General features: G+C 38.9%; 1 protein-coding gene and 1 long non-coding RNA gene across 4 annotated transcripts in view; one reads left to right on the top strand and one right to left on the bottom strand.

Moving 5' to 3' along the window:
* LOC125918932 (uncharacterized) overlaps window positions 1–12,520 on the bottom strand; it is a 93,736-nt gene extending 81,216 nt beyond the window's left edge. For all 3 annotated transcript variants that reach the window (XR_007456620.1, XR_007456621.1, XR_007456622.1), the window contains exons 1-3: window positions 10,317–12,520; window positions 8,742–8,892; window positions 1,106–1,188 (exon numbers count right to left, since the gene is read on the bottom strand). This is a non-coding gene — a long non-coding RNA (uncharacterized LOC125918932). The remainder of the gene's footprint in view (window positions 1–1,105; window positions 1,189–8,741; window positions 8,893–10,316) is intronic.
* Window positions 12,521–12,566: 46 nt separating this feature from the next.
* Window positions 12,567–22,921, top strand: part of AMN1 (antagonist of mitotic exit network 1 homolog) — a 54,326-nt gene continuing 43,971 nt past the window's right edge. Inside the window, exon 1 of the mRNA XM_049625251.1 lies at window positions 12,567–12,700. Within this exon, the coding sequence (XP_049481208.1) occupies window positions 12,663–12,700 (38 nt within the window). The 5' untranslated portion in view covers window positions 12,567–12,662. The remainder of the gene's footprint in view (window positions 12,701–22,921) is intronic.

The following is a 22,921-nucleotide window of genomic DNA, read 5'->3' as shown; positions in this document are numbered from 1 at the left end:
GCTTAGAAGTCATATTCATTGCTGTGTGGCATCCCCTACCATGGCCATTTGCTTCCTCAAAGCCAGCAAGGATGAGTGGTAGGGAGAAGAAAAGACGGAGACTGACACTCCAGCAAGACGGATACTACAATCCTATGTAACGTAATCACATAATCATGCACTTGCAATCATATACATCTTATCATCTTTGCCATATTCTTTCAGTTAGAAGCAAGTCACAGGTCCTACCCACACTTGAAGGGACAGGATCATATAAGGGAGTAAACACCAGGAAGTGGAGAGTGTGGGGTCACTTTAAGAGTCTGTCCACCATAATACCTTTCAATGCAGAAATATTAATGTTTGATTTGCCCTAGAGCCCCGTGAGGGTGTCTCATAATATCTGGTATATGTACCATGACAGCATTCTAAAATCTTAAAATTTAGAAATTCTCAGATATATCTGTCCTCATGGATTTTGGATAAGATACTATATTACTATCCTCATTTTACAAGTGAAGAAACTGAATTACCAAGGAGTTAAGTGACTCAATTTAAGGAAAACTCACTTCCATGTGTTTCTCCTCTAGTCTCAATATTCTGCTACTATGTATCTTCCTTAACTTATGATGGGGTTACACCTTGATAAAGCTACATGTGCTGAAAATACCATGTCAAAAATGAATTTAATACACCTAAACTACTGAGCATCATAGCTTAGCTTAGCTTAGCCTACTTATTATTATTTTAAAGTTTATTTATTTTGTGTGAGAGAGAGAATGCAGGGGAGGGAGAGGGAGAGGGAGAGGGAGAGGGAGAGGGAGAGGGAGAGGGAGAGAATCCCATGCAGGCTCTGTGCTGACAGCACAGAGCCTAATACAGGGCTCAATCCTATGAACTTTGAGATCATGACCTGAGCTGAAATCAAGAGTCAAACACTCAACTGACTGAGCCACCCAGGCGCCCCCTAGCCTAGCCTACCTTAAACATGGTCAGATCACTTACATTGGGCAAATCATCTAACACAAAGCCTGTTCTATAATGAAGTGTTGAATATCTATGTAATTTATTGAATACTGTACTGAAAGTGAAAAACAGAATGGTTATAAGTGTATTGGTTGTTTACCTTTGCAATCATGGCTGGCTAGAAGCTGTGGCTCATTGCCACTACCCACATCACAAAAGAGGATCCTGCCACATACTGCTAGCCTGGGAAAAGAACAAAATTCAAAATTTGAAGTACAGTTTATAGTGAATGCATATTAATCTCATACCACCATAAAGTCAAAAAATCATCAGTTAAACACTGTAAGTTGGGGACCATCTGCACACTACTTTACTTCTGACAGCAGATGTCTGAGTTTTCTTCACATCAAGCAATTCTGCAGCACCAGCTGGGTGTCCTACAATTTCACTCAGATCTGACACTATCTACCTGGGGATAGCACCGGATCTCACAAGTTAAAGGCTCACAAATCCCCTCCCACACTCACATATGATGCCAGTCACAAGTCCAGGTTGTCACCTGTGTTTCTGACCTACTGGCTATAAATTGGAAATTCCACAAACCCCTTCTCCAGTTTAATTACTTTGCTAAAGCAGCTCACAGAAGTCAGGAAAACATTTTACTTATTAGATTACCAATTTATTATTAAGAAATGTAACTCAGAAACAGCCATATGTAAGAAATGCATAGGGCAGGTTTTGGGAGAAGGAGCATGGAGCTTCCATGTTCTCTCTGGGTGCAACACCCTCCCCAAATCTCCATGTGTTTGCCAACCCAGGAAGCTCTCCAAACCTTTCTTTTGAGTTTTTATGGAGGCTTCATACACAGGCATGACAGACTAAATCATTGGCCACTGGTGACCTCCAGCCCTTCTCCCCTCCCCAGAGATGGGGGGTGGGACTAAAAATTCCAACCTTCTAATCCAGTAGCTTCCCCTGGCAACCAGCCCCCATCCTTAGAGCCTTTTCAAAAGTTACCACATTAACATAAACTCAGGTGTGGTTGAAAGGGGCTTGTTATGAATAACAAGACACTCCTTTCACCTTTAAGGATCTGGAGCTATTTCAGGAACAAAGGACAAAAGACCAAATATTATAACAAAGGCTACTCCCATTGCTCTTAAGAAATTCCAAGGGTTAGGGCATCTGGGTGTCTTAGCAGGTTAAGCACAGGACTCTTGATTTCTGCTCAGATCTCACAGTTCCTGAGTTTCAGCCCCAAATCAGGCTCTTCAGAGACTGCTTGGGATTCTCTCTCTCCCTCTTTCTCTGCCCCTCCCACATGCACGCACATTCTCTCTCTCTAAATAAATAAATGTAAAAAAAAAAAAAAATCCAAGGGTTTTAGGAGCTCTGCCAGAAACAAGATGAAGACCAAATATATGTGTCCTATTGATGAGGAAGCTTGAGGCAAACTGAGGGCAAAGTACAAGTTAGCCCACACCCCCTCCCGAGGTAGGAAATATATGATATTCCTTGGACACTCCCAGCCACACCAAAACAGGAAAGGACAAAAAAACAAAAACAAAAACAAAAACAAATGGTTAAACTGGTAAGAGTCTCCACCAGTTTACCAGAAAAAGGCAACCTCATCACAGCCTAACATCCAGGAACTCCCTACTGTCTTAATGTTAATGACTTGAGAGAGAGAAGAGGGGGGCGGGGAACCTTACCTTGCTAATAGCTAGGCCTCCAGTAAGTCTTTAGTATATGAAAGTCTCTTTGGAAACTCCCTCTTGACTTTATCTCCCCTCTTAACTTCATCTCCCCCAACTCCATAAAATGGTCACTCCCCACAACCCCAGGGCAGCTCTTCCTGCCCATGGGTCCTGTCCCCATGCTTTAATAATCACCTTTTTTGCCCCCTAAGATGTCTTCAAGAATTATTTCTGGGCCATTGGCTCCAGACCTCATGAACCGCCCATCACCCCAAAACTTCACCATTGTTACAAATCACATTACATTCACTGTGGAAAAAATAAGCGTTCCAACTCTGAGGTTACAGCCCAAGCTCTTCCCATGCAGGCTTCATGGCTCTGAGATTTAACAGTCTCAGATTCTAAATGCTCTCATCAACACCATGACCCCAACCCAGAATTGAAATCCCAGAAGTCCCAGGCATGAAGGTCCTATGGATGTACATGCTCACTATCACCACAGTTCTTCTCTTTCCCTGGGGCACCTTCCACCTGGCTCCTTCAATCCTTCGAACTTTACCGAGCACATTTTTTGCTTCAGAGCCTTTCTTTTCCTTCTGTCCCCAGATCCCTTCATGGTTAGCTCCTTTCATCCTTCAAGTCTGTTAAACTAATTAAACAAGGAGGCCATTAGACTGAGGTGGCTCTAATGCCATGGTGGCCTACGTATGCAAGCCAAAATCTAAGCCTGTAAATGCCTCAAGGTTCCAATATCAAAACACTAAGGATAACCAATCACAAAAAGCCAACTAGACTTTAATATATAGCCAATCAAATAATTTCCTTTCTTTGCTTCTGCACTTTCTCTATACAAGTCTTTCTTCTGAATTGTTGGCTCAGCACTCATAACTGCTTTTGGTTTGGCACTGCCCAATTCCAATCCATCTTTGCTCAAATAAAATTTTTAATACCCCTCAGTATATCTTTTAACAAATCTCAGCAAAAATGTTACAGCCTTAAAGATGCCTTCCTTGACCACCAGAGTAAAACTAATCCCTCTCTTTCTGTCTCTCCCCCTTCTCCCCCATCTCTCCCCCATTCTATCTTTATAGTTCTTTATAGCCCTTATCTCCATATACTGTTTTGTTTGTGTGCCTATTTTGTAGCTCTCACACTAATGTGTAAACTCCAAGAGAGACATTTGTTTACTGATAAACTGTCTGGCAAATAATAGGTATTAAACAGTTATTTGAATAAATGTAATTAATGGATTTTTAAAGTCTATCTGACAGAAATAACAGGCATTAGATTCTATTGCAAATGACTAATAAATGTAGTTACGAATTGTATAGTTTTATAAAAATAATGAAGCTAACTAGGAAAAGGCAAAACTTAAGCTGCTGTTGCACTGGCTCTCAGCATCATGATTAAAGACCACGATTGCCATCCCTCTCACTGTTATAAAACTACAACAATTATTACTTTGGCTCAGACTAAGCTATTACTTATTAATTTTCAAAATGTTTGTGATATTTAATTATTTTATATAAAAATCAGTGGCTTATGAATCCGTTATTTTCCACTCTATCCTTCTCTACTTTGGGCTCTAAGAGGCTGACTTTTGTAGACTGCACCTCTAATTTCTGGGTGTGTTGAAACTATGCACAGAAGCACCAGGAGATCTAAAGGGGGATGAAGAATGGGGTTAGAGCATTTACTCTTCCAGGATCCCTGCCAGCTGTGTTGCCATAGGCTGACTACATCCCTTTACTGGCCCAAAAGCCATAGCTGCTTCTAGATGGCCTCACCTATGGCCACTCTCTCTGGTTTTGGTAACTGTTCCCTTCCTGGCTTTCAGGACTAGGAGAGGTAGGGGCTTCCTGCTATTGCTAGTCTAGGTATTGAACCACCCTTATCCCTGCTTTCCCTACATTCTGCCCACATCTTTATAAACAGCCTCTTTATTAATATCTCCTTGCCTATCCTGTTTGAACTTCTGCAGCTGTTTCCTGCAAGAATCCTGAGTCATACATTTTATGCCTCAAACTCCTGAGAATTTGAAAGACCTGGGTCTATAGCCTATATACAAATTAAATCAAGGGTTCAGTCAATGGAAAATTTTAACAACGCACAAGAATTCATGAGCATGGGCACTGTTGTTTCCAATTTAGAGTAAGACACAGTATGAGATACAAAAAGAAATTAAATATTTTCACATTGGCACCAATTAAGGACATTCCTACCTGGAAATAACCTGCACATGGTAGGATAATAAAGTAGTCACTCATCTGGCTTCTCTTTATTCTGTTTGTTTTCAGCCCCCTTTAGAGTTACAACCTAAAGATCTGAAAAATAGAAAATGTACTGGGCAAGGAATTAGCAAACATATTCTAGTTCCATCTTTGCTCAGAAATCTTGAGAAATCAGTCAACTTTCCTGAAACTACAAAATTAAGATGATGGAATGAGTTATAGCTAAGATACCTTTTAGTTCTAAATCTCTGATAACTATATTTTATAATTATGAAGAACTATCAAGAGTTTTTATTTTAAAGAGGTAGAGGCAACAATATAGTATTGTTTAAGAACCCAGCTCTGCAGCCTAATTGTTTGGCTTCAAATCCCAGCTCTACCACTGACTAGCCACATGGACTTGGGCATGTTTCTTAATCTCTTTGGGCCTCAGTTTCCTCAAGTGGAAAATCGGTATGATAACAGTAAAAATACCTGCCAATGAGGATTTCTTTGAGGGTGAAATGAGTTTGACCCTGTAAAATACTCACTGTGTGCAAGACACTATTCTAGCCACCCAGTAAGTATTCACAATTACCACTGATACTGTTAACAGAGTTTTTTCCATAATTTAATGATCTAGTAGGCTTTTATTCAGCAACTCATACATGGGGCAACATCCAGTCTAGCAGATAGAAAGGAGCTCTAAAGAGCTGTACAAGGCAAGAAATATTTACAGACCAAAATGAGAAGGAACAAGGAAGCTGTACTAGGCATTTGCTGATTGGTTAAAGCAGGATTACTTCCCTTATATGGAGCAAAGGAGAGTCTTGGAGCCAGGTTAGATAACTTGTGTGGACAGGCAAGCACTGATTGGTTGGCCTAGACCCACTTTTTCTGGGAGAGCCAAGCATAGAAATTTAGTTAAATTCCAGTTTGCTGATGTGGGCTTAGCATAAGTGGTTCCATCTTGCACCTGGTCTGGACACTAACACCCAACTGAAGATTTGGAGTTAACAGTGGATGATGAAGTATAGGTTATACTGAGCTGAAAATTAACTTTAGAAGAGCAATTGCTATTTTGAATCTATATATAAGCAATATGGGGCACCCGGGTGGTTCAGTCAGTTGAGCATCTGACTTCAGCTCAGGTCATGATCTCACCATTCGTGGGTTCGAGCCCCGCATTAGGCTCTGTGCTAACAGCACAGAGCCTGGAGCCTGCTTTGGATTTTGTGTCTCCCTCTCTCTCTGCCCCTCACCTGCTCACACTCTGTGTGTGTCTCTCTCTCAAGGATGGATAAACATTAAAAAAAATTTTTAATTAAAAAAATAAATATAATATGGTTTAAGAGTGAAGACCCTAACTCATAGCCTGTTCTTATATTTTGATATGACATGTAAAGATGATTTGAACAACAATTTATTTCTATCTACTTGTATGCCTATACGTTCTTATAAATGACCCAAGATTTACTACATACATGCACACACATGCACACACACAAAAACACACATATACAGTTGACCCTTGAACAACGTGGGAGTTACGTGCCCCTACCCACTATGCAGTCGAAAATCCACATATAACTTTTGACTCCCCCAAAACTCAATTACTAATAGTCTACTGTTGACCAGAAGGAAGGCTTACCAAAACATAAAGTCAATTAACACATATTTTATATGTTATATGTATTATATACTGTATTCTTATAATAAAGTAAGCTAGAGAGAAGAAAATATTATAAGTGAAGAAAAACATAAAGAAAATACATTTGCAGTACTGGAAAAAATCCACATATAAGTAGACTTGCATAGTTCGAATCCATGTTGTTCAAGGGTCAACTGTGTGTGTACATATATACACATACATACATAGCATAAGGTATACTTAATCATTTTATCTGTATACATTTATTATATATTTTTCTTTACATACACAAACACACTAGGAATAAATAGCATAATTTAAGGAAAGTAATGTTGCTTATTATTCTTATATAACCTGCCCAGAGAAACATATAAAGTTTTCTTTATATGGTAGCTAGGGTAGGAAATGGAAGAGGTTTCGAGCTAGAGGAAACTATAGCAAAGTGGGCACAGCAAGCAAAGAGGGGAGAATGGGAAAATGACATCCTGCCCTTAGCCTAGCACTGTCCACAAATCACTTACCATGCACCAGAAAAGACTTATTCCTAACAACCTTGCATTCCAAGATAAACCATGAATAACAGGAACCTCCCAAAAGCATTTACTAACAGGAAATCCTGAAATCTTTGCCTCTTGAGATAAGCCACAAAAATAAGAACATCCTGTTTTCCTTTCAAAAAGACAGGAACATCTTGTTCTTATCCAATCTGAACTGTCAACTGCCATATCTGAGCTATAAATATCCGCCATATCATCAGAGCTATAAATTCCTCCTATTCTATGAGATAGGCACTACTTTTGAAGGCCTGGTTCACTTATTTACTAGCAAATAAAAGGCAAAATAGGTAAAGGGGATAAAGAGGTAGAAACCTGCAGTTATAAAAGATAAAATAAAATAAGTCACAGGGATGAAAAGTACTGCATAGAGAATATAGTCAATAATATTATAATAACTTTGTATAATGATAACTTATGATGAGCATTGCGTAATGTACATAACTGTCAACTCACCATGTTGTACACCTGAAACTAATATGTCAACTGTACTTCAACTTTTTAAAGAAGTTTCCCTGTGTTCACATTTCTTTCTGAATTTTATTCTGACAAAGAGTTACTGGATAGACAGTAGTTGGAACTGATTTTCTTGGTAAGTACTGGATATACCAAGGCCAGCTTCATGGGCAAACTAATGATGCAGTTGTACAAGGCCCAGCCTTGGTTTAATGCTCTGCTATCACCATCTTGAAATTCCTAATAACCTTTTGAAAAGGAGTTTTGCAAGTTATATTGATGGTATTGGATGCATCATAAACCTCTCTCCTGGGGTTCCTGGGTGGTTCAGTTGGTTAAGCGTCCGACCCAGGCTCAGGTCATGATCTCATGGTTTATAAGTTTGAGCCCCGCATTGGGCTCTCCACTCTCAATGAAGAGCCTGCTTTAGATCCTCTGGCTCCCTCTCTCTCTGCCCCTCCCCAGTTTTCTCTCTCTGTCTCTCAAAAATAAAATAAACCTCTCCTGAGCACCCAAATAAAGTAGGAAGAGCATGGTCTTTGGAGTCTGACATGGCTATTTATTTAGGTAAGGCTCACCTTCATCTATAAGACAGCATGATATCTCAGACTTGGTTGATGATTGACTACATGAGATCATGTAAGTATTTACCATGTTTGACACCTAGAAGGTCCATAAATCATCCTGAATTATCCCATTTTACCTTCTTTGAAAAAGAGGTCTATGGGGCACCTGGGTGGCTCAGTTGGTTAAGCGTCCAACTTCGGCTCAGGTCATGATCTCGTGGGTTCGAGTCCTGCATCAGGCTCTGTGCTGACAGCTCAGAGCCTGGAGCCTGTTTCAGATTCTGTGTCTCCCTCTCTCTCTGCCCTTCCCCCACTCACACTCTGTCTCCCTCTGTCTCAAAAATAAACATTAAAAAAAAATTCAAAGAGCTCTACCTTTATACAATCTCCTTTTCTTCTCAGCATGAGTCTTAATAGAAGCAGCAATTCATTTGAACAAGTATGTATTGTGAGAGCTGGGCTACTTGTGTGTTTATTTCTTCTCTTCCCCTTCATTCCTCCCATTACATCAGACTACATCCTTTACCATCACCTCAAGGACCCTCAATGACCTTCCTGTGGCTAAACTACCTTCAAGTGTTATTCCACTTGACATCTCTTCAGCATGTGACAATTTTGCTCATGTTTATCTTCTGTAGCACCCCACTGTTTTTTTCCCCTACCTTTTTGGCTGTTCCTTCTCAGTGTCAATTGCCAGTCAATTGCTGTTCTCAGCTGCCTCTCCAAGGACTTGTTGTTCTCACTCTATATACATCTGATGGGTGAGCTCATCAATTCCCATACCTTCAATTTCCATTTATATGCTGGTGACTCCTGTTATGGATACATAATTGTTAGGATGTTTTGGCAGCAAGAAACAGAAAATTCAACTCCACTAATTTTATCAACAACAAAGGGAATTAACTGAATTGTGTGACAGCACAAAATAAAGCCACCCCTGCCCAAGTTGCCACATCAGCAAAACAAAACTTGGATTCTAACTTTCATGTTTCTGTAAATGCTCTGCTTCACCAGAGTTTGGTATATCCAGTCAGCCAACCCCCAACTGCTAAGAATCTGCAATGATTTATTTGTTCTCAGATATGCAACTCCAGCCAATCAGCTTAAGCCAAATATTCTTTCTTTATTCCCTGATTAACATACTGGCCTTATAAGGAAATCCCTGACCCCCTAGCCAATCATTCCCTATTTCCTTGTTGCTGCTTCAAACACTATAAACTCATTCTTGCCCAAACATCCCATGGGAAGAGTGCTCCACTGCTTGTGGGGCACTGATTCCCTCGAGTAAAGAACATCAAACTCAATGCTAAATTGTTTTATTTTTGTCATTTCATAATAGAGAGGAAGGGTGGTGTTCAGGCACGGTTCAATCAGGACCCTAGATGCTCTCCCTTGATTCTCTTAATCTGTCTTCCTCTATATAACTTCATTCAACGTGACAATGCTAAGAATGTTGATTCATGAAGCATTATCATAAATTTGAGAAAACTTCTTTCTCAAAAATCTGCAGCAAAACTTTTCCTGCTTCTTATTGGTCCCAAATAGGTCACATGCCCCTGGGCCTATTTTTGAATCCAACTCTGTGGCTGAGGGAATATGGTGATTTCTTGATTAAGGTCTGCTTATCCCTGAATCAATTACTGCAGCAATCACTGATTAGCCTAATCTAGACCCACCTCTGAAGATGGGGTCAGTTCTCCAAACCACATGGCTGCCATAAAAAAAAGAAGAAGAAGAAGAAAAGAGAAAAGAAAAGAAAAGAGGAAAGGATGAAATAAAACTGTCAAGGCAATCACAATGTATATCAGATCTATCTTATTCAGTGGAGACTCAAAATAAATTCTTGATACAGTATGCTAAATACCGGAGAGGCTGGTTTGTAGATACCACAGGTCCTAAAAGCTGCAGGAAATCATAATCAAAATAGTTCTAATAATTTTCATATCATGAGGGCTTACACATCTTTGACCTTTAAAATAACTGGCTAGAAACAACTAGAACTTTGTCATCCTATCTCATTATATAATTATTTTCTTAAAAGAAAAAAACAAAAAAAAACAGCTGTGATGACTTCCTTTGACCACTGAGAACAATTCAGGCACCCAAGGCTGAACATCTCATAATGATGGGGGCGTGGCCTATATTTTCCTGGGCTTGAAGAATCAAGTAATCAGTGGGAAGTCCTAGATGGACAGATGTGCAGCACTCAACAGACAGAAAAGACCATGAAGTCCTACCTTATCTGCTCTGTCAAGCTCTCCTATGGTCTTCCAAGGTGTAATTGGCTCCCAGAACAGCAGAGAATTCTTCCAAAAAAATTATTGTATTAATAAGTAAATGGATGTATTGTCATTGCTATTCAATCTCATCTTTATTTTATTATGTTTTTAATTTTTTTCAACGTTTATTTATTTTTGACAGAGACAGAGCGTGAGTGGGGGAGGGGCAGAGAGAGAGAGGGAGACACAGAGTCCAAAGCAGACTCCAGGCTGAGCTGTCAGCACTGAGCCCAACACAGGGCCCGAATCCACGGAACCATGAGATCATGATCTGAGCCAAAGTCAGAGGCTTAACCAACTGAGCCACCCAGGCACCCCTCAATCTCGTCTTTATAAGCAAACCAGCACAATTTGCAGATCTAAAGCTCCATGCCTACATTTTCCATAGATACTTCAAAATCCACATGTCCAACATTTAAATACCCTCCTCTCTTCAAAAAGCTCCTGTAATCCTCTCAGCTCAATAAATAGCACCACCATATGCCACATAATTCTCCAATCCCAAAGCCTAGAAATTAGCCTTGAGTCTTCACTTTCCCTCATCCCCACCAATCTCTGTATCCTATCAGTTCTCCTTCTATTACCTCTCAAATCTGTCCATCCATTCCACTGTTACTACTTTAATTTAAGCTGTCATCAAAAGACTCCTATCTGGTCTCCACCTGTGACCTCTACAGTTCTTTTAGTTCTTAACAGCTAGAGTTCTTTCTAAAACTCATTTTACCTATGCATGCCCTGTCCTTGCTTAAAACTTATCTATGACTCCACCCAAAGCCTAAATTGTTTAATACAACACAGATAATCAGGCCCCAGTTTAGCTTTCAGATCAGGAGAGGACATACTACCAACCAGCCAAATCCAGCCCACTGCCCGTTTTTGTTTCCAATGTAAAGCCTTTACATTTTTTAACGGTTGGAAAAATCAAAATATGATGTGGTGGCTGAGTGGCTCAGTTGGTTAAGCATCTGACCCTCAGTTCTGGCTCAGGTAATGATCTCACAGTTTCTTGAGTTTCAAGCCCTGTGACCGGCTCCGCCCTGGCAGTGAGGAGCCTGTTTGGTATTATCTCTCTCCCCCTCTCTCTCTGCCTCTCCCCAACTCATGCTATCTCTGTCTCTCTCAAAATAAACAAAACTTTTATATATACATACATATATATATGAAAATTCAAAATATTAATATTTCATGACAGTGAAAACTACATGAAATTCAAACTTCAGCATCCATAAAAAAAACTTTACTGGAACACAACTCTACCCATTCATACTGTCTATGGCTTCTTTTCAGCTACAAGTTGAGTAGCTGCGACCAAGGCAGTATGGCCCACAAAACCCTAAAATCTTTACTGTCTGGCCCTTAAAGTTTGCCAACCCCTGCTCTACTCATCTTTCACCACTCCCCTTCGTAGCTGCCACCCTGAACTGTTTGCAGTCCCTAACAGACCACCATTTTCCCTCCTACCTGCCTGTTCTCCCTACTCTTCCATGGGTGCTCACATAGAACCAACTTCATATCAGCGTTTAACAGTTATTCTGATTGTCCTTCTACTTGTCTGGTGCATATGTTCACCACTGAATCCTCAGCACCAACACGATCTCTACTCTCCTTCAGTGCTTGATAAATGAAGGGTGTCCCTCTGGAATTCCTTCTGATTTGAACATAAGCGCCCCCCCCCCCCCAACCACCATAATGGAATTCTTACTGAGCTTTTTTGTTGGCCTGTAGTGTCATCTGTAAAATAAGACTAAATAATTCCTACTTCATAGGATTAAATGAATGTGGCTAATTATTGAGAGCACGTAGCGCAGTGCGTGCTTCAGAGAAAGTGCTCGGTAAACAGTGGTCACTCTTGGTTGCTCTAAAACTCTCCGTTTGACGTTAATGGTGTCCGTATCCAAGAGAGTCTCCAGGGTGTGTCGCCAAATGCATGGACCAGCATCAAACACATCCCTACAGTAACAGCAGCAACCTCCAAGCAAAGCGCCGCCGGAGGCGTACTAGGCCAGGCTGCACGCAGGGCTAAAACTACTGGGAAACCGCCCGGAAACGGAGCCCGCGAGGTGGAAGAACTACAACTCCCGTCGTGCCTCACCGAGTTTAGGGCTACTCTACATTTTATCACCTCCAGCCACTTCTCTTCTTTCCCTCTGTAGTCCCGAGGGTGGCTGCGTCCTGGTCACCGGAAGAAGCCGTGTGACGTCACGAGGGCCTACGCGTCGCGCGGGTGGCAGGAGTTGACGGACGGTCTCTGGCTGCGTTTGGGCGGCCCCGGGACCACGGAAGAGGCTTCCCTGGTCGGCCGCGATGCCTAGCTCGCGGCGGGTCAGTCAGCTCCTGGATCTGTGAGTTCACCCGGTCCCCGCCTCCCCTTCGCCCCGCCCTGTGCTCGCTCTCCCTCCCCGCCCGCTTTCCACCTCTGGACCTCTGAAGAGGGCTCGCTGGTGTTTCTGTTGCTGGGTTCCTGACTTGTCGTCTCCTCGTAGATGACAGTTGTGCCAAGTGTGCTGCTGGGGAGGCTTGCCCCTCTGTCCTCCGCCCCGGGCGCCGCCAGATGGGTGGTGGTCCGAACTCTGTCAGCCTTGACCCTCGATGCTCTGGTAGTTGCTGGCAGTGACCTGTTTCTGAGGAGAGCTGAAAGCCTTGGTAGAACAATAACAACAAAAACACTACATGTGGCTCTCAAAAGCCTTCAGCAGAGTTCCCCCAGTTCCTGTAACTGGGATAGATATTGATTCTTTGAGGCAGCACGGCTCCGTGATTGCTTGACCGCGATTGCTGGGTTCAGCGCCCAGTCTGCCGTTCACCAGCTGCGTGACCACGGAGAGTAACTTAACCTCTGTGCCTGAGTTCTTGATTTATCGAATTAGTGTAACAACAGTACGTATCTCATAGAATTGCAGTAAGGAATAAATTTAACGGATGTAAAGTTCTTTGAAGGATGCCTAGTGTCAAAAGAAATTTCAAAGAACTTTACGTGATAAAAATCTTTTAGTGAGGGAGAAACAATCTCAGAGGCATGTCGTTGCAGAATGACTTATACACTGAGAATGACTATATTGTTTATCCTTCGCAGTGATTGGTTATTACAATGGTTGGTTACTACAATTTAAAAAAACCTCAAGGGATTGGTTAAAAGTGGTCGTCTTACACTATTTTAGGGAGACGATTTAAACTTTGTTTATGATTGGGGCGCCTGGGTGGCTCAATCGGTTGAGCCTCCCGACTTCGGCTCAGGTCGTGATCTCACAGTTGGTGGGTTCCAGCCCTGCATCTTGATCTGTGCTGACCGCTTGCTAGAGCCTGGAGCCTGCTTCAGATTCTGGGTCTCCTTCTCTCTCTGCCCCTCCCCTGCTCACACTTTGTCTCACTCTGTTTCTCAAAAATAAATGTTTAAAAAAAATTTTTTTTTAAATAAACTTTGTTTATGATTATCAGAGGGATTTACAAGAAATAACCTGCTAAGTTTCACTTTGTTCGTGAAATAAACCAGATTTAGCTTCACTTATGTGACCTAACTGGTTGGGGCTGCTTAGGGGATTTTCAAGCATGGTCTCCATTTTATTTTATTTTAAAAATTATCCCCTTGGGGTCATTCCCTCAGAAAGCTGAAAGTGTGAGCCGATATACTGTTACTGTATACCCATTGATGTATACCCAATATACTGTATACCCATTGATGTAGTCATTGGGCTGTATGGTCATGTAGTTGCCATTACCAACAGTTGCATGGTCATTGAAGACATGGGCAGTGGGACTGTTGAGTTCTTTGAGTTGTGTAATCCTGATGGCTATCATTTGGTGTGTGAGTGGCTGCCGAAAGGCATTTAAAACTCTTGAGAGGATACAGTGCACTAGTGTTTAAAGGTGGGGGAGGGACAGTAAAGTATCCTCCAGACTGAGCAGGCACTTGGAAGCAGAAAAATGAAGCCAGCCTCTCCATTACTGTTTACACAGACTTTTATTCAGGGTGACCTACTGACAAAGGGGAGCCAGTGGATAGATGATCCTGTGGTAGAGCCCCTCCCTAAGGAATGTGGTGAAAACCTCAAGGGAAGGCAACCTGGCTATGTGTGTGTACGTGACATTCCTCACGACTTTGTAACTTAGACCGCCCAATCAGTCTGTATGTCTATGTCACCATTTATGGGAGACAAAGAAGTAGAAATTGCCTAAAAGGCTACCCCCCCGCTGTGCTCGGTGCTCAGTTTCTCAGGTACAAACCCATTGAGCCCATGCCGGCACAATGAATAAAGTTGCTCCCTGGAAAGAAAAGCCTGAGTGTCTTGACTCTCTCTGTGGACCTCGGTCCCATTACGCAGCTATTCTCCACCCAGTCCAAACCTTAACTTACAGCTTTCATAGAGCAAAGGGCATTATGGTGCAAAGTGTAGTTATCTAAAGTGGCGCCATCTATTCGCGGTCATCTCTCCTGGTTATCTAAAGTGGTGCCTTTTGTGCATCAGTCATCTCTACTAGTTATCTAAAGTGGTACCTTCTGTGCACCACTTTAGAGAAGATCAGAGCAAGCCTTTCTGCATTCCAGTCAGGGCATACTTTAACCTCCAAGGGGCTTGGAACTTACAGCTCCAAGGGAGGTCATTGCAAGAGCAGAAACAAGATGGAGGGCCAAAGATGGAGTCAGTGTTGTCAGCGCTGCTACAGCTAGGGATGTTAATATGATGACTATGAGATGGAAATTCAAAAATTCTGGGAGAGATTCCCAGGAGCCAAGATTTAACCAACTAAGTAAATCAGTGGAAGAAGCATCACCTATCTGATGAAAGATTGACACCTGCTCTTTAAGATCTTTTAAATTAGGGGTAATAATTCCTAATTTATTAACATGGAAACGGGGCACCTGGATAGCTCAATCAGTTAAGTGTCTGACTCTTGACCTCAAGTCAGGTCTTGATCTTGGGGTTTTGAGTTGGAGTCCTGTGTTGGGCTCCACAGTAGGCACGAAGCCTACTTTAAAAAAAATTTTTTTTAAATCCATGGAACCTTTTTTTTTTTTTTTAACCAGTTACAGCATATGCATCTCCTTGTTAAGTGGTTAGGGTGTCTAAGGCTGTGCAAGAGTTTACAGATTCTTGCTGTATTGGTAGGGATTTTGCAAAAGATAAGATCTCTCCTGAAGAGATTTAACTGTAATCTTTTGTGAGTAACCTTTCCAATAAACTAAGTCTCTAGGAATGTTTTCTTTTGGAATGGATCACATTTTTAAATCTGGTGGAAAGTACATTTCTTAATATTGCATTAGTGCCTTGCCCTATTGAATCATGTTATGATCACCGAAGATAAACATGAGGATGTCTTATTTCAGGAGTGTTATAGGTGCGCTTCCATCTAAGTTATGCCTCTGTATGGTGTGAGCAATTAGGCATTTCTATGGAAACTAAAGAAAGATACAAATTAACACTTGGAGCAAATTACAAACTCAGTTTCTGAATCTGGAGAGCAACCAGTCAAGAAAATTTCTAGATTTGAGCTCAAAACATCTTTATTTTATTTTGTTTTATTTTCATTTTTTTCAAAACGTCTTTAGATAATGGAGTCAGGAGGCAATTTCTATCTGTTGGATTTTCCTGGTTTACAGTTTGAATGATTTTGATGACATCATTGAGTATTTTGGTGAACTCTCTTGAGTGGCCTGAAATAGAAGTAGGCACGAAGGTTGTCTGTACATGATCTGTTGTGGTGATTTCTCTGAAGTTTATATCAAGTTGTCTGACTTTAGGTTGTAGGACTTGAGGAAAAGGATAGTTTTAGTTTTTATTCCAAGTCAGAAGGGTAAGAGAAAATTGGAAAAGTTAGGTTGGAAAGTTGTAGCCAGATGTTGGAGGGAACTAGAAGAATTCAGGATCCAGTCCAGTTTATAGAAAGATAACAAAGCCTCAAAGATAATGAACAGGATTAGAATATAATAACAGGTACACTATAGTTTTCTATTGAAACATAATTTTTCTCTCTATAGCCACTTTGTTTTTACCAAAGATAATCATAATAAGACCAATTTATTTGTAAAATGAATCTGGTCCCATTAAATTCAGCTCATTATTTATATAAGTGCAGCAGAATAGTTACTTTATGCACATTTTCAAAAATGATATTCAAGTCCAAGCTTTGGTAATCCAAGGGTCTTTGTTTGCTCCACAAATCCAATGTTAGTTTCTTAAAAACTGTCTGGTAATAAGAAATCTCAGATTAGATCTTTAAACACCCCTTTAGGCCAAGAAGTCAAGCCAATGGGTTGTCCATTTGTGTTCTGTTACAAAGAGAGCAAATTCTGATTGAATTTGTCCTAATACCTACACTGCCATGAAAGTAAGAATACTCAATACTCAATAAGAGTTATTTTGTCTTAACTCTGAAGGGATCAGGTAGAGAGAACAAGATAAATGTTTAATTTTTGTTCTCAAAAGTTTACCACATTGTTATGTAATATAGTTTTTATTTTATTTTATTTTATTTTGTTTTATTTTATTATTTTATTTTATTTTATTATTTTATTTTATTATTTTATTTCATTTTATTTTATTTTATTATTTTATTTTATTATTTTATTTATTTTATTATTTTATTTATTTTATTTTATTTTTATTACTTTTTTTTTTTTCATTTGAGAGAGGTAGAAGAAAAGAGAGAGAGAATCTTAGTCAGGTTCCATGCTCAGCAAAGAGCCTGACACAGGGCTCCCTCCCAAGACCCTGGGATCATGACCTGAGCCAAAATCAGGAATCAGATGTTCAACCACCTGAGCCACCCAGGCTCCCCAGTTATATAGTAGTTTAAAAGAAAACAGAAAGGGGGTTCTTTAAATTTGAAAAGCAAAACATTAAAGAACCAGTAATGCTTCAAACAATGTCATAAAAATGATAATCATCTCTATTAGTTGGTTTAGTCCCATGTAATCAATTATTCTTTTCTTGCTCTTGGGTTAGCAGTTTTATGAATCAATCAGTTTCTCCATTAGCATGCTAGAAATTCTTATCCAGTTAAGTGGTATGATCTTAAAATTATCAGAAACTTGTATTCTAGAGTATTTGTCAGGGTCTTTTCCATGAATTTCCTTGAAGACAAAGCATTTTGGCCTGCAGTTGGTTATAAATGCTTTCATAGATGATTCAGTGTATAATAATAGCTGTTTCTAAATGACAAAAGATAAAAATAGCCTTTGTTACAGCTCACTACAAAAAAAAATGATATGATTGACTGCTAAGTTTGGCTATTTTTGTGGTATACAACATTTAAAAATGATTAGAACTATGACTGATAACATTATATCAGGGCATATCAGATTCCTAGGAATTTCATGCAATTTCTGGAACACTTATATTAATAACATGTATCCATACAAATACAACCTAAGAAGGTTAAGCATCCGCTTTACTTGATAATGTTTTCCATGCAATTTCACATTTAAAAAGCCTATAGTTTAATGTCTCCCTTTTTATAAGAAGAGAAAAAAAACTTCAAGATCTTTAGGAACCCTGAAAGTTAGCTCAAAGTCAAAAAGACTTAATTTAGAATTTGATTTTGCGAAGTTTGTAAAAAATGCCAAAAGGTTTAAAACACTTGATTAAATAGGATCACAAGTCATTGTGAAATAATACTTACTTATCTATTCAACCAAAGTGACAAAAAGATTTCAAAAGCAAATATAGAAAGTACATAGTTTTAAAAAAGTACCTTAGCTCTTTTAATATTGAAAAGACTGTTTTCCTAAGCAATCAAAAACCTGATAAAGACCAAATGAAACACAGGAAATTACTTTAATAAGACACAGAATCTTTGTTTCCTAGACAAAATACACAAAGGTAAAGAAAAACCTTTCATAATCCCTTATTAGGAGCAGACTAACAACCTAAGAAAATTTGTTCTTTTAACAGAGAAAATTAAACTGTGGTTTTGTGTCAGTATATTATTCAGCTCAGTTTTGGAAATCTTTGTAAATAAATCCATTGAATTTTAGCTAACTTTGACCATGCAACATGAAATTTCTTCACAAGCTTTTTGCAACTTTCTGTATTCATTTAGATTTTTGTTTTATTCCTTTTTTCTTTCTCATTTTACTTTAAGACAAAATTACTTTTTTTCCTAATAAAAACACATCCTATATTCTTTGCTTACTCTTATAAAAAACACATCCCATTCTCCTCTCATACTTTGTATACAAAGTTGTTTTCTTTCACTCTTGTTTTTAGGAGGCTTATTTTTATATATGGATTATAAGTTTTAACCATTATTAATCTTTATTTTCCAGTGAAAACTAGGACAGGCAGTTGTGAACTGTCTGGCGTATATCAGCATCCTGTAGTAGATTAGCAAATTTATCAATATTTAATTATAAAATATACTTTTTAGAGACATGTGCTTCTTCATAGTACATTTTTTTAATGCAGCAAAAGGCCACATTAAAATAGTTCCAAATATATTTTGTCTCATAAAAATTAAGCAGCCAAAAGTAAATAAACTTAAACATATGTTTAGCAATTAATATTTCAGTATATTAGCTTGTTATTGAATGATCTACATATTTAACAAATACCCATCATCTAATGTAATCTACTTAATTTGTTTTTAATAATTATATTTGTATTAAACATTAAACACTTAACTAGCATCTTAAGTTTTTCTTGCTTACAAATTTAAAACTATTTTAAAGTTTGTTTATTTACTTTGAGAGAGAGAGAGAGCAAGGAAGGGACAGAGAGAGGGGGAAAGAGAGACAATCCCAAGCAGGCTCCTCACTCTCAGCCCAGAGCCCAACGTGGGGCTTGAACCCACAAACCATGAAATCTTGACCTGAGCCGAAATCAAGAGTCAAACCCTTAACCAACTGAGCCACCCAGGCACCCCTTGCTTACAAACTTTATACAGAGATAGCACCAGCGTATTTGACTAGTAAACTCAGGTAGAAAAGATTGTATATTTGCATTGTGTTTAATGTTGACTACTGCGAAGACATGCCTGTTTTTATTAAACCAATACATTTAAATTATTTCTTTTTTTTTTTAACTTTATTTATTTTGAGAGAAAGAGAGGGGGGAGGGACAGAGAGTAGGGGGGAGAGAATTCCAAGGAGGCTCTACGCTATCAGTGCAGACCCAATGTGGGGCTTGATCCTACAAACTGTGAGATCATGACCTGAGCTGAAACCAAGAGTCAGACGCCTAACCAACTGAGCCACCCAGGCACCCCTAAACTATTTCTGAAGCTTTTATAATTCAAGATTCTCCAGATCATATGAACTTGAAAAGCATTTCAGTTAGTTTATATTTCTGAGAGTTTTAAGAATCCTTAAACTTATATAAGTACTTATTTTTCTTTAACCTTAATTAAATAGAGCTCTTTTTGAAATCACATATACATAACATACATACATATATACATACATATACATTAGTATACAGACAGTTGTAAACAGATCTTGTAGCTTTCATTTAAAAATTTTAGCTGTAGGTCAGGTACAACAATACAAAACTCAAAAGAATAGTTGGACCCAAATTGTGTTTCTGGCTGATGGGATAAGGTTATTTGCTGCAATGACGTAAGCTTTTACCACACATTTTTCATTTGCTGTAAGAATTCTCTAGAGAAGCTATTTTTGGAATGATTTTGTCTTTTAGAAGCTTTGACATACCAACCAATGAATGCATTTATTGCCTTTAAGAAATTTGGGATCCTCTTTTTTTAAAGATGCCCCTAAGGTGGGCTATTTTATCTAAATTAAAGATTTTCCCAAAATGGTCACTGCAGTTCCAATTATTCTTCATAAAGTTTACCCATTTTTCTAAAAAGGTATAAGATCCTGATCTGAGCTTTGGACCAGTTGGAACCCATCTTTGCCTTAGATTCCCTAAGAAAACTTAATTATCAGGGCTCCTGTTTTTCAACAGTTATTCCAAAGTAGAGGGAATCACACATTCCCCCCTCTTTTGAACAGAATATCATCACTTACTGAAAAGCTTCAACAAGCATTGCTCGGTAAAATCAGAGGAGTCAACACAAAGGGAGTGGAGTTTAGATCTGAGGAAGATTTGCCCTGGAATCCCATGGTTGGTAAGAAAGCATTGTGCATTGGGCTCCATGGATGCTGGCACCTAGTTACTCACTGGCCTTGGAGCTCATCAGGAGTCATCTTTGGATCCCACTTTTGACACCAAAAACTTTCAAAAGAAAATTCAGAGATTTTTAGTTGATATGAATGTTTTACTGAGTGAGAAACAAACTGTTAGTGAACAGGGAGACTTAAAACCAAAAATGGTTAGAATCTCGAGATGTGGTCGTAGGATGGCTCATAAAGTGAGAATGAGGAAGTTGTTTAATCTTTACAATGATTGGTTATTACAAGGGGAGTTTACACAGTATGGAGGTTTTTCAAAAAATTAAAAGCAGGATTGCTGGATGATCCAATAATTTCACTACTGAGTATCTCCCCGAAGAATACGAAAATGCTAATTCAAAAAGATATATACACCCCTATGTTTATTGCAGTACTATTTACAATAGCCAAATTATAGAAGCAACCCAAGTGTCTATTGAGAGGTGAATAGACAAAGAAGATGTGATACGCGCGCGCACACACACACACACACACACACACACACTGGAATATTATTCAGCCATAAAAATGAATGAAATCTTGCCATTTGCAACAACATGAGTGAAGCTAGAAAATATAATACTTAGTGAAAGAAGTCAGAGAAAGACAAATAACATATCATTTCACTCACGTGTAATTTAATAAACAAAACAAGCAAAATAAGAGAGAGAGAGAGAAGGAGAGACAAACCAAGAATCAGACTCTTAACTATAGAGAACAAACTGATGATTACCAGAGGGGAGGTGGGTGTAGAGATGGGTGAAATAGGTAATGGAGATTAAAGAGTGCACTTAACATGATGAGCACTGAGCAATGCATAGAATTATTGAATCATTATATTATACACTTGAAGCTAATATTACACTGTATGTTATGTATACTGGAATTAAAATTTTTAAAAATGAGAGTTTACATATAGCAGGGGATTGGTTAAAAGTGATTCTCTATACCATTTTAGAAAGGTGATTTATTTATGATTATCAGAGACATTTACAAGAAATAACCTAGGTTAAGTTTCTCTTACATTCATGATATAAGCTGGATTAAGTTTCACTTATATGACCTGACTGGTTTTGTCTGCTTGAAGAATTTTTGAGCCTGGTCTGCATGTTATTTTAACCCTAGCAAGTAGTAAACACTACTAAGTGTTATTTATTGTTATTAATTATTTCACTGAAATATATGCTGGAAGTTGTAGTTACAATAGCAATTATTTCTCTCTGGGAGTTTTCAGTCTGTTAATATTACATAAAAAAATTGCCATGTAAAAATTAAGGCTGAGGAGAACAATTATCTTTATCTGCTGAATGCTTTTGAAATCAATGCTTTTGAATTCATATTTACATTACATCTCATAAACTTCTGTCCCTCAATCCACAGTCACTTTTTTTAAATGTTTTTTTAAATGTTTATTTATTTTTGAGAGAGACAGAGCATGAGAGGGGGAGGGGCAGACAGAGAAGGAGACACAGAATCCAAAGCAGGCTCCAGGCTCTGAGCTGTCAGCACAGAGTCCAACACAGGACCCAAACTCACAAACCATGAGATCATGATTTCAGCTGAAGTTGGACGCTTAACCAGCTAAGCCACACAAGCACCCCTCACAGTCACTTTTTGTAAAAGAGAAATCTGTTGACTCTCCTTTGTATAACTCAGGCTTGTGTAGAGTCCTGAGAAAAGTATTTTGCTTTCATTCTTGGCTTTAACTTTATACCTGATCCAAATAAGATTTTCTGTCAGTAAAGACAGAGAAATAGTTAAGAGTGCAAGTTACGAAGACAGATGAAATCCTAGCTATCTTCCTGTCTTTTAATTCCTGCCTTTGTATTGAACATTCCCTGAGGCATCCATATAAATGATCCTCTGAACTTCTGTGGCCAGAATCAAGTCTTTTATCTCTTCACAGCCACAGTTCCTTATTTTTAGGAGTTGCTCAATATTCAGTTAAGCATGTATTTAGCATATGAAACACTATGCTGATGATTATGACAAATATCTAGCATAAAGGAGGTACAGTTTTATGGGGCAAGCATAAGGCAAGTATATAAATAACTGTAATATTGGTAGAATAACAGCACAAAAGAGAGATTGACAAAGTATTTTGAAATTTCTGATGAGAAGAATATACAAGACTAGGAGAAGGCTTTGTAAAGAGGGTTGTATTTGAAGGTTGGTAGCATCTGACATTTGCAAATGGGAGGAAAAACATCTAAGGAGTGGAATAATAAGGACAAAGGCTTGACAAGCAGGAGTTAGAAATATGTGAGAAGACCAGACAGTAGTATTTCAATTTGGCTAGAGAATACAATGTGAATAGCAGAGCAGTAAGACATAAAGCTGATAATTAGAAGTGGAACTTTGGGGATCAAAATGATATTATATTAGACTGTTTAATTTCGTAGCAGTAGGGGTCTATAAAAGGTTTTGTAACTGTAGTGGGTGTAGAGAGAGATTTGCA

Source organism: Panthera uncia, chromosome B4 (assembly GCF_023721935.1).
Source record: "Panthera uncia isolate 11264 chromosome B4, Puncia_PCG_1.0, whole genome shotgun sequence".
NCBI classification, from domain to species: Eukaryota; Metazoa; Chordata; class Mammalia; order Carnivora; family Felidae; genus Panthera; species Panthera uncia.
Note: the sequence above shows the minus strand (reverse complement) of the source record. Positions and strands in the feature narration are given on the sequence as shown.